Source organism: Rhincodon typus, chromosome 3, assembly GCF_021869965.1.
Source record: "Rhincodon typus isolate 14 chromosome 3, sRhiTyp1.1, whole genome shotgun sequence".
NCBI classification, from domain to species: domain Eukaryota; kingdom Metazoa; phylum Chordata; class Chondrichthyes; order Orectolobiformes; family Rhincodontidae; genus Rhincodon; species Rhincodon typus.
Genome location: NC_063334.1, coordinates 59,675,648 through 59,688,147, shown reverse-complemented (window position 1 = coordinate 59,688,147; position 12,500 = coordinate 59,675,648). Strand labels below are relative to the sequence as shown.

Sequence of the window (12,500 nt, the reverse complement as noted above, 5' to 3'; positions counted from 1 at the left end):
CTACTATCTCTGTTACAATTATCGAAGACCATTTTTTTCCCCAATCCTGCTTAGTGATTTTGATGATGAGGAGGAGGAAGCTTTCTCCTTATTCATAATTAAACTTCTGTGCTCTTATTAGAATATTTTGAAACATATTTCAGAATTTTCTAATCCCGAGAAGATAGCTATGGATCTTTTTACCCAAAGAGTAAAGGAATGTTAATATGACTATCATGGACATTCCAAGCCTGCAGAGTTTCCTGGGAAACTGAAAAAAGGAGAGAGTGATGTAGAATGAAGAGAAGGAAGGTATGAACAGAAAGGTAGATGGTATGTGAGAGGCATTGGATGTCAGGTTTACAGAAACAGGCAAACTATGTAACTAGAGACAGTCGCAGGTGCGCCGAGTATAGAGAAGAGAAGAACAACTTAAAATTATACAGCATCTTTCACATAAAACAACCCAAAATATTTCACAGGAGATATTATGAAACAGTATGACACCAGACCCCACAAAATATGATCTCATGACCCAACCTTAGTCCAAAAAGTAAATTTTAAGAAATGATTCTAAGGTAGCAATAGACCTGGGATCCTGCCAGCAATGAGCATAATGTTTGTAATTTGAGCAACAGATCGAGTAAAAGATCTCCTCTTCTGCCAGTTTGAACCCATGACAGCCCCTGTGCTCTTCCATCTGTAAAATCATTGCTACCTAAGTACATTTTTGTGTATCAATGAACATAGTTGCATTCAATGAAGGAGAGTAGAGAGTTCTAGAGGAGGAATTCTACAGTCTGGGACCCGGTCAAATGAAAACTCAATGATCAATGGTAGGATGATTAAAATCAGACAGGCTCAAGAAACTAGTATTAGATGAGTGGGAAATCTTTGAAGATTTTTGTGATTGGTAGAGATTAGAAGTTAGGAGGGAAATACTCCAGAAGTAGCATCTGTAAAGAGAGAAACATTGGTTGTTTCAGTTTGCTGACCTTTGAACAGAATGGCATTCGAAATGAAGGACTTGCTTTGTAGAGTGATCTGAGAACCTGAGGTGTTTCCCTTTTCATGAACTCTGTCCTGCACTTCACAGACACTGCTAGATCTATAAATTCCCAATGTTCCTGGTTTCATTTCAGATTTCCAGCATCTGCAGTATTTACCTTTTTATGTTTGAGCAGCGTTGAGGTTTGGAAGGGTGTTGTCTGTCAACAAATGAAAAAAAATTGTGATTTTGGGTAATATTGTTAAGGGACAGCGTGTGTATGTGAAGAGGAGGGTGCCGGGGATAAATCCTTGGTGCGTGCTATAAATAATGGTGTGGGAGCAGAAAGAGAAACCATTGCATTACTCTGGTTATGATTAAATTAGATGAGAATGGACGTGGACTGCAGTGGTTCGTGTCAACTAGGGATGTGCAACAAATGTTGGCCCAGCCAGTGATGCCCACATGCATGAGTAAATAAAAACAAGAGCCAGGGAAGAGCAGTCTCATGTGGCTGAACGACGGTGGCAAAGTGTTGGAGCAGGATGATATCAAAGGTGTAAGAAGCCACAGATAAGTTGAGTATAATGAGCAGGGATAGTTTATCTTTGGAACAGTTAAATAGGATATAACTTTTGATTTTTGAGAGCTGGTTCAGTGTTGTGGCTAGGCAAGAACCTTATATTGGAAGGATTTGGCATTTTTACCAAAAGAGAGCCTTTGATTTCATAAGGGGTACATTTGCTGTGCAGCACTGAAACCAGCTGTTTATGCTCAAATCCTGCCAACATCAATCCTGCCCTTGAGTTTTCTTCATCTTCTATATCTAACATCATAATGTTGTATCCCCTTCATATACTTGTGTCCCCATTGCAGTTCATAGCAACTATCTTATGCTGATGTACTCCAGTTTGTTTGGCTTTATTTATTGTCACATGTATTTTGTTACAAATGCCCTATGAGCCCATCTGTCCTCTCTCTGTCAACTCTGTCAAAACACTTAGTTACCTCTTGCCCATTTTTAGGAGAACTTTCAAACTAATTTTAAGTATTTCTGTAGTTTTATCAGCGACGGAATCTTTTTTGCAATTTATTTGAATCACCTAATAATCAGCTCTTTATTCCACACTACTTTTATCCAAAGAAAGTAACATCACATTATCAAATTTGAATATGTAATGATTAAACTTGCCAAGTTCATGAACTTGGCATTGCTGACTTCTTTTAGTCATTTTTATAGGAGAGTTTCTTCATTCATGGGATTGTGGATATTGCTGGCTGGGCTGGTATTTATTACTCATCCCTATTTGCTCTTTAGAAGTGGATGGTGAACTGGCTTTGTGAAGTCCTAACTGCCTTAGCTCACTACATTGAATGGCATACTCAAAACTATAATAAATCAATCAGTGCTTGTTCCACAAAAAGAGAGAAGCTGATAATCCTTTCTTTTCCAGGCTAACAAAGATGGACCGGAATTCAAAACCACCTATAGAAACACAGAACAACTCATAAAGGTAAAAGAGTTCGCAGGACTACTTAATAGATTTTATTTATCACAGCTAACTGAAACAACCAGAATACTATTTATAGCTTACTAGGTGAAGAAACTGCAAGCTGGGGAGTAGCATGCCATCAGTCACTTCAAAACATAGAAATGTATTTTTATTTATCGTCAAGGTATCAATGAACATAGTTGCATTTTCTGCCAATGACTGATTTTTCTTTTAAGGAATCAAAGTTTGTTTCTACAATTATCTTGGCTCTTTGCACTGAGGTGTGCTTGACTGTTGAGCCTTGCAGAGTTGTAATGCTTGCACTATTGCATGCTTTACACAACTCACTTTTGTGACAAATAAAGGAAGGAATTAACTTGGTTAGCTCGTGCTTCAGACTGCTTTATCAAGTGCATATAGAGTTAGGAAATGACTAGTTTTCATTCTAGTTTCAAAAATGTACTTGGGTAGCAATGATTTTACAGATGGAAGAGCGCAGGACCTGTCATGGGTTCAAACTGGCAGAAGAGGAGATCTTTTACTAGATCTGTTGCTCAAATTACAAACATTATGCTCATTGCTGGCAGGATCCCAGGTCTATTGCTGCCTCAGAATCATAGAATTACCATCACAATATGTTCACAGCAGACACCATCTTCCTGGCCCTATACTCATCCCTAGAACATCTGGATAACATGGACACAATGACAGATTGCTGTTCATTGGCTTTTGCTCCACCTTCAATACCATAATTCCAACAGAACGAATCTCCAAAGGCTGAATCCTAGGTTTCTGCTCCCCACTTTGCGACTGGATCCTTGACTTCCTGACCTGCAGACTGGAATCAGTAAGGATAGGCAACAACACCTCCTCCACAATAATCCTCAACACTGGTGCCCTGCAAGAGTGCATACTCAGCCCCTTACTATACTCCTTATACACTCATGACTGGGATAAAATTCAGCTCTAACAACATGTACAAATTTGCTGATGACACCGCCATTGTGGGTTGGAATCTCAAACAACGACAAGGTAGAGTACAGGAAAGAGACAGCTTATTGACATGGTGTAAGGATAACAATCTCTTCCTCAATATCATCAAAAGAAAGGAGCTGGACATTAACTTCAAGAAGCTGAGTGGAGAACATGCCCAAGTCAGTGGTGCTGAGGTGGAGGTGGTCAAGAGCTTCAAGTTCCTGGGAGTAAATATCACCAATAACCTATCCTCGTCCATCCAAGTCTACTACTCAGACAAGAAAGCACAATAATGCTTCTACTTCCTCAGAAGGCTAAGGAATTTGGCATGTCTGGAATAACTCTTAGCGATTTTTATAGATGCACCATAGAAAGCATCCTATCCGGATGCATCACCACTTGGTGTGAAACTACTCTGCCCAAGACAGCAAGAAATTGCAGGAATTTGTGAGCGGAGCCCAGTCCATCATGAAAACCTGTCTTCCTTCCTTTTGACTCCCATCTACACTTCCCACTTTCTCGGAAAAGCAGCTAATAAAATCAGTGACCCCTCCCACCATTGTTATACTCTCTTCCACTGTCTTCCATTGGGCAGAAGATACAAAAGTTTGAAAACACGTACCAACAGATTTAAAAACAGCTTCTTTCCCAATGTCATCAGACTTATGAATGCTCCCCTCCCACGTTAGAGTTGATCTTTCTCTGCAACTTCTCTGTAGCTGTAACAGTATATTCTGCATTCTGTCTTATTACCCTGATATACTAATGTAAGGCATGATTTGTCTGGTTACACAAAACAAAACTTTTCACTATCTCCGTACATGAGACAGTAATAAATGAAATCAAATGAGCTGCTCATCCTGTTGTGTTGTATCATTGCTTTTAAAGATGAACATTTTTTGTCTAACTAACATAAATCTAATCTGCTGCTTAACCCTAATAAACTCTGAAAATATTTTACAGCATGATTTGTAAATGGTCATCTACCTAAATTGGGAAACTCTGATCATGAGCGTATTTCTGTGATGCTTTGCTATGTGTAATGTTCAGGTTCCAGCTCATCAGCCCTAAGCTTAACCTCCTTGAGATACAGATTCTTGCTGCAGAAGTGATTGCTGTGGATCAGGCAGATGTTCTCTTGGGCTGTCGTACTACAACTGCAATATAGAGCCTAGCTTGCCATCTTTAATGTGTTCTATTTAGCTAATTAAGTTTAGAAATATGACTTCATGATCATCTATAGTTAAATGATGTATTTAAAATAGTTAAGCTTTGTATTTAATCTTGTAATCTCCCCAGTACCAGTTTAAACTACTGACCCTATTTAAAGAAAAGAAAGCTTGAAGCTCAGCTATCTGCTTACCTAACAATGCTTCTGAGTTTCAAAATTGAAATTCACCTGTTAATATCAAGCTCCCCTCTCTTGACCCTTTTTTTGATAAACTATCCTCCTTCACTACACCAAATTGCCAATGTCTCATCTGTTTTCAAGCTGTATTCATTGACAAGCTGCTATCTTTGTGATTTGTTTATTTTGTGCATTTAGGGTATGCTAGATGAAATTCTGTGAAAATGAGTTAGCACTGTTGGTTCGAGAATGCAGTTCTAGTGAACAGTTATTAGGTTAGGTAGGTCATGACCACAGTTCCCTAATTTAGGTGGGTGACAATTCACAAATCACACTAAGGAATTTTAAACTGTTTAGATATGCACTAGTTAATTAGATGAAAACAGTACGACCCATGACATTTGATGATGGTTGACTGATACCAGAGAACAAATGGGCGGTTGATATGGAGTGTGTCACTTCATTAAAGTTGTGAAGGCTGCAAACTGTTCTCTAGCTGAAATGATGGGGATCTCCTAGCTCAATTTCTCCTTTTGTCTTTTACGTAAAGAGGACTGCTCCTACAAGGCCTGCCTTCTGACTCAGAACTTGTTGATTAAATCCTGTTTTTGTGGTGGGGAATCTACTTTGTAATGTGTCTGAATCCTTTTTAGTCAGTGTGCGCATGATGTCCTCATGATGTCATAATAACTATTTCTCCATACCCACTTCCATTGTAAGGTCTGTTTTCAGTTTCCATTTGCCCTATCAACAGATTTTTGTTTCTGCTAAGCATATTGAGTGATGAGGCATCAGTGGCCTGGCTACCTTTATAACATTAGCTTTAATTTGCCTTTAGACTGCGTTTAAAACGTTATTTGGGAGGGAAGGAGCTGCTATAGCAGCCATTCCGTGAAGTCTCATGCTCCACAGGCAACATGAGACAAATTTAGTTTAAAGGGGCCCCAATTTCCAAAGCTATTTCATGAACTGACTGTAGTTGCCTTTCCAGTAGGGAGTTTATTCCTGACTAATTTGAAAAGAAACTCCAATAAATTATAGTTAAGCACAAACTAATCTAAATTTTAGAAAGAGATTAAGTCTTGAAATTCCTTCATTCACCGAATTCCCTAGTGCTCACTGTTTCAAGCTGCATTTAGTGACAAGTTACTAATATCGTGCTTGCGTATTTCTTCCATCTTCTGAATTTTGCACTGGCACAGTTGATTAGGCACGTTTTGCTTAAAAAAAATCCATACAACCCAGTGGAAACCTCAAATCCAGAAACCTGTCTCTAGTTGGTGCACTTTACATTTGTTTTGCTTTGATTTGCTTGCATTAAACTTGATGTGAATACATCTTGTGTTCAAATAAAAAAGAAATCACTTAGTTTCCATAGAAAAAGGGACAACAGTTATCAATTCCAATTTCTAGTGTTCAGGAAAATCCTCATGGGCAGAAGTTTCTGTACGCAGGGTTTGTTGGCCAGTAACTAGCATAGTTAGCAGAAAACACGTTCCTTTCAATCAGGGATACCATACATCCATCTCATGCGCCATGGCCTACTTTGAGTCAAGAATCCCAGTAACACAATGGAAGGTATAGTCACCAGGAGTCTAATTTGAGACTTTTGCTGGGTCTTATTTTTTGTTTTTCAGGGACGACTCTTTGATTTTTTTTAAAGTTTTGTACTTTGGTTCTAACATTTCTTTCTGTACCTATGTTGACATATTTGGCATTGCTACTCTTACAGAAAAAGAATTAAAATAATTCAGCAATATTCTCTATCATCTCTGCCCTATTAAACTTAAAGCCAGAACTCTCAAGGCCAGTATTAATTTCCTACATTGAGTATTTAAATTGACACATGATCACAGGAAATACAAACAACATTTTAAAAATTACTGACTCTTGCACGTGTGAAATTCCATCAGCATAACGCCAATTTCCATCGTCTGGTGAGATCACTGCTAATGGAGCATGTCTGCTTCAAACACCGCCACTGCACCTCAAGTAACTTGAAGAATGTGAGATGTTTGAGATGACCAATCCTCATACAATGTAGACTTCTGAACCATATTTCCACTTGATTATGGAGGTCAGAAGCCATCCTCTGGCAATTGGTGGAATGCAGGACAGCAATTACTCGTACCTCCAATTCAGGGAGATGCTAGCACCCTGGACTTAAAGAAGATGTTAAGATGTGATTATGAGAGTTGGAATTGAATTGTTTTTCAACTAATATTTGAAGAAAATACTACTGAAAGAGTGTTAAACAAGATTAAATAGATTTCTGTTTTATGAACTGAACAGCTTTATTTTTATGTTGCACTAAAAGGATTGGTTGGTTATTGAGAATTATTTGATATCTTCAGAAATGTTCAAGTTGTGTTTGTTTTATTTTCATCTAGGTGAACTTTTCATCTTTGGATGTTTATTTACACAGTGAAGCTCTGCTAAGCTCTGTTCATTTCCTGAAAAACCTTATCCCACAATCAGAAACCAAGGTCAGTTCAGATGAACAGGTTCCTGAAATTGAAGAGAAGAAAGAAGAGATCCTCATGAAGAAAAAGACATGTAAGAAATATTCAGCTTTCACTTTAACTTGTTTTCTATAATCCCTTCACTTTTTTTTCCTAAACTTTTCTTTACCTCTGAGGTGATAATTCATATTGTTTCCAAATTTTCTCATGAAGAACTTCCATTGGCATTGCTGAAAAAAAATTGTTCTAAGTTTTTGTCTTGCAGGCATTAGGACATTTGCAAGAATACCAATTAAACGAGGTAGTAACATTTTAGACTGCTCAAGTAGAGAGTACATTTTGTCTGCAAAGAACAGTCCTGTATTCAGATATCTAGCTTCCAATGCATGCAACTACACCACATTGTGAGCCTGACTGGCAATTTTCAATTGTTGTCAGCATAATACTTAAAAGACAGGCGATTACTGGGCAAATGTTGTCCAATTGTGAAATCGAATGCAATGTTGGACATTTTGGAGTTTTGCAAGAATGAATTGGTTTGATTTGGTCAGTAATGCATTGTTATTTGATTTGATCACAAATCTTTTGAGAAAAAATCATCTTTCGATACGTAGCTTTGAAATTTATGTATGATATTACTCAGTTATGTTCCAGGAAGAATGACTTTTCCCACTTAACACCAAAATCCTTTTCGTGGCAAGCTCCACTCGTATTGCTACTGCAGTCATGGCATGAAAAAGCTAACTTCACTGTTGCTCAAACAGCTGAGATAACTTAACGTTCTAGGGTCATCTTATTTAGGAATCATCTTTCTGATGGTGCCAGCAGTACACATTTGTCTTGTGTAAATTAAGATGTTGAATGATACTAGGTTATTCAACCATGGAGGGAAGCCCAATCTAATCCAGTGCCATTCTTGGCTTTCGTTGACATTAGCAGTGGATGTAGGTATTGGTTAATCAGATATCACATTTTTGTTTGCTCTTTACTGTTTTTATTTAGCTGAATGTGATCTTAGATGCTGCATTTACACACGATCAAAGGAAAGAATTCTCTTTGGGCAAGCTAAATGATCTTCCATGTCACTGCTCATGAAAGCCCAAATTTTGGCATTTTAAAACATGTGGTTGTTGACTTGCTCGCCGAGCTGGCTTGTTTTTGTTCAGACATTTCATCACCATGCTAGGTAAGATCATCAGCGAGGTCTCCGCTGAAGCGATATTGTTCTACTCTGCTTGGAGTTTGTACTGTCTGGTCCCTATGGTGAGTAGTGTCATTTCCAGTTTTGATTTGTATGGATTTATATATGGGGTCCAATTGTACATATTTGTTGATTGCATTACTGGTTGAGAACCATGCCTTCATCGGAGGCCTCACTGATGATGTCACCCAGCATGGTGATGAAACATCTGAACGAAAACAAGCCAGCTTGGTGAGCAAATGAACAACCTCGCCCACAACCCGAACTACAAATCTTAGCTAAAACTTTACTTTTGAAACATATTTAGAGGTGTTAATGCCATGTATGGGCATCAGCTGCATGATGGTATGCAAAATGCTGCAGTTGGAAGTCTGTATTGTCTTCTTAGCAGTGTTAGAAAATGGAAGTATAGTTTGAACAGAGCCCTATGCTTTCACAGCACTCCAGAGTAAGGATCCTATTGCTTGGCAGCACTGAATTGGGCTTAGTGCTTGGGCTTAGAGGGTGACGTTGCTGGTGGTCAGCATCACATTTTGGGCATGCAATTCTTTAGGGTTTTTTAAGAAGATGGGCTACAGCAGTACTACCTTAAATAGGTAGATGGACTACAGAAATGCTACCTTATAAAGATGCTATTTGATACATTAGTGCCACTTGTCTACAGTGCTTTTGAAATTAGAATGCCATGATCAAATTGTCTCAGTGGCTGTCATCCCTAAATGCCAAGCCTTTGGATCAACCAGCCCAGCAATAGATTCTTGCAGCAGTAATTTCTCATTTCAAGGTATTTGTATTTTGCACCAAAATGCGTTACATGGTAGTGTTTTCTGTGACCAGATACATGTAAAGCTGTAGAGAGGGTGAAGTACTTTTGAAATGTATTCCTGTTTAATATGGGAAAAGTGGTGGTCAGTACAGCTTGTTTTTCCCACTTTCTGCACTCAATAACATCCCCCCCCCCCCCCCCCCCCCAACCCCACTCTACGGGAAAAAATACATTTGATATGGTTCAAACAGCTGAGTTCCAACCTGGGAACAACCAGTCCATTGCCATTGCCAGAGTGCATGCAGTTCTCAATCCATGCACTTATCCCTAATTTTATAAAATATAATTTTATGTAATGATTTATTGTCTGTCTGCCACTTATCAAATGCAATTTCAAAAAACTAACAGACTACAACTCCTGGTACGCCTTATCTAGTTTACTTTTGCAACCTCCCAGAATTCCTGATAGATTTGTTCAACCACAATTTCCCTTTCACAAATGCATGTTGTCTGTATCCAATAAATATAATAAGGATGGTGTGTTGGGGGGGTGGGGGAGGTAGAATGGAATGGAATGGAACAGTGGATTTTAGATCCAGAAAGGAAGAAGAAATTGCAGGTACGATCTTCTGGTTGAGGGAGTGGTATTGTCTCTAATTTGCCAAGAGTAATTAATTAAGAGATAGTTCACTAAGGCTCCTCCTTCTAGCCCCTTTAGAATTTAAAAAAACAGTCTATCCTTTTCTCCTGATAGTCCACACTGACTGTCCACAGTGACTGGGCATTGTAATTTTGAGATCAAATGAGTTTTTAATGACATAGAAAATAGGAGCAGGAGTAGGCCGCTCGGTTCTTCAAGCTTGCTGTGCCTTTCAATATGATTATAGCTGATCATCCAACTCGGTAGCCTGTTCTCAATTTCTTCCCATACCTTTTGATCCTTTTTTATTCTTGAACTATATCTAACCCCATCCTTTTTCAAAAAAAAAAAACAACAATGTTTTGGTCTTTCTGTCACAGACAACTTCAAGCCCCCAACTCTTTGGGTAAAAACATTTGTTCTCATCTAGTCCAAAATCATTTACGCCATATCCTTAGACTGTGACCCTTGGGTCTGGACTCTTCAATCATCAGGAATATTTTTCCTATGTTTACCCTGTCTCGTACTATTAGAATATTCTAGGTTCCTATGACATGTCCCACCCCATTTCTTCTAAACTCCCAGTGATTGTAGTCCTAATTGATCCAGTCTGTCTTGAGATGTCAGTCCTTCTGTTCCAGGAATGTCGACATACCATTTGTCTCTTCACTGTCTGTTGCACCTGTATGCTTTCTTTCAATGGCGGGTGTACAAGGACACGCCAGGTTTCAGTGCATCTCCCCATTTCCCAACCTATTGCCATTCAGATAATAGTCAGCCTCCCGGTTTTTGTTACCAAAATTGATAACCGCACGTTTGTCCACTTTGTATTTCATTTGAAATGTGTTTTCCCATTTGGCCAATCTCACTGAAGCATCTCTGCATCCTCCACACAGTTCACCATCATAGCCAGTTTTGTATCATCTGTAAACTTGGAGCACTGTAAGTGGGCCATGGGAGTGTGTGAAGAGATGCAAAGGCTTAAATTTTCTAGTTTCCAGAACAACTGGGATATGTTTCAGAGAATCAAGGTGAACCTTCTAACTCACCCATGTTGTCACGTGTCTGCCCCGTGGCCAAGAATGATCTGTTTGCAGGGTCAACAAGGCCAGTTCTATCGTGGAACTCACTTAGTGATCACCATTCTGAATCTTCTACTAATACTTAAGAGTGGCACAGTGCCTCATTAGTTAGCATTGCTGCCTCACAGCCCCAGGGACCTATGTTCAATTCCAGCCTTGGACGACTGTCTATGTGGAGTTGGCACATTCACCCCATGTCTGTATGGGTTTCCTCCCAGAGTCCAAAGATTTGCAGGTTAGGTGGATTGACCATGCTAAATTGCTCTGTAGTATCCAGGAATGTGCAGGCCAGGTGGATTAGCCATGTGAAATGCAGGAATACAGGGAGATGGATTGGGGAGGGGAGTGGATCAGAGGGTCATGGTGGAATTGATGGGTTGAATGGCCTGCTTCCACACTCTGGGGATTCTGTGACTCTATTTAAATGTGCCAGTAGCTTTTCCTGCTTATCCTACAATCGTTGCATCATTCTATCTGCTTGGCTGTTCTGGAATATGTCATTCAAATACTATTCTGAGCAATTAATGTGATCGTTCTGTCATGTTTGTCATGATGACTTGACTTGACTTACTATCCAGCCCAAATCTGTATTTGTCAGAAGTCATTTGAGTATTTTCGTGGACTCTGAACAGCTAATAGATATCAACAGATGATTGAACCTGATGAATTAATATAAGAAATGAAGCTTTTTAAACATTGCTGAAAGGAGATACGTGTCAAAGCTTTGCATCCTAGAAAATTGCTAACAAATTGTTAAGTACTGTCTGTCCATGATGACCTACCTCACCAGGGCCATTCAATTCACTGTGACTCCATCTTCTTTAGTACACTAAAGCTCCTGAATTGAAATGTCTCCAGCATGGTGTTATATTATGCCTTCGAGCTCTCAGAAGGTTCTCTGAGACCTTGATCATGAAGAATAAATGTAAAGCAATCAAATATGTGGACAATATTTAACTATTGGTAATACTGTAAGGTCTAGAGTGCATAATTCAACTTTAGTTCTAAGACTTGAGGAAATTACAATTAAAGACTAAGGGCGGAGAACAAATCGCAAGATCTTTCAGACCTCACCAACTACAAGACCACATCAGGTTGTCATATTTTGGAAAATTTCTCAGAATTTATTAACTTCATCACAATTACTATGTAGGATTAATACTTAATATTGGATCAGTTGATGCACTCTGGAATACTTGTGCTCAACTCTGGGCTAACTAAGAACATGTCCCTTGTTTTGTTGACTGAAGTTGCTCTTTTGTCTGAGATAACAAGGTGTAGAGCTGGATGAACAGAGCAGGCCAAGCAGCATCAGATGAGCAGGAAAGCTGACGTTTCGGGCCTAGACCCTTCTTCAGAAATGGGGGAGGGGAAGGGGATTCTGAAATAAATAGGGAGAAAGGGGGAGGCGGATAGAAGATGAGTAGAGGAGAAGATAAGTGGAGAGGAGACAGGTCAAAGAGGTGGGGATGGAGCCAGTAAAGGTGAGTGTAGGTGGGGAGTTAGGGAAGGGATAGGTCAGTCCAGGGAGGACGGACAGGTCAAGGGGGCAGGATGAGGCTAGTA

The 12,500-nt window shown here is 39.3% G+C and overlaps 1 protein-coding gene across 1 annotated transcript in view; it reads left to right on the top strand.

Moving 5' to 3' along the window:
* vps13a (vacuolar protein sorting 13 homolog A) overlaps nucleotides 1-12,500 on the top strand; it is a 330,557-nt gene that overhangs the window by 152,617 nt on the left and 165,440 nt on the right. Inside the window, exons 28-29 of the mRNA XM_048593475.1 lie at nucleotides 2,422-2,481; nucleotides 7,174-7,339. Of these exons, the coding sequence (XP_048449432.1) occupies nucleotides 2,422-2,481; nucleotides 7,174-7,339 (226 nt within the window). The remainder of the gene's footprint in view (nucleotides 1-2,421; nucleotides 2,482-7,173; nucleotides 7,340-12,500) is intronic.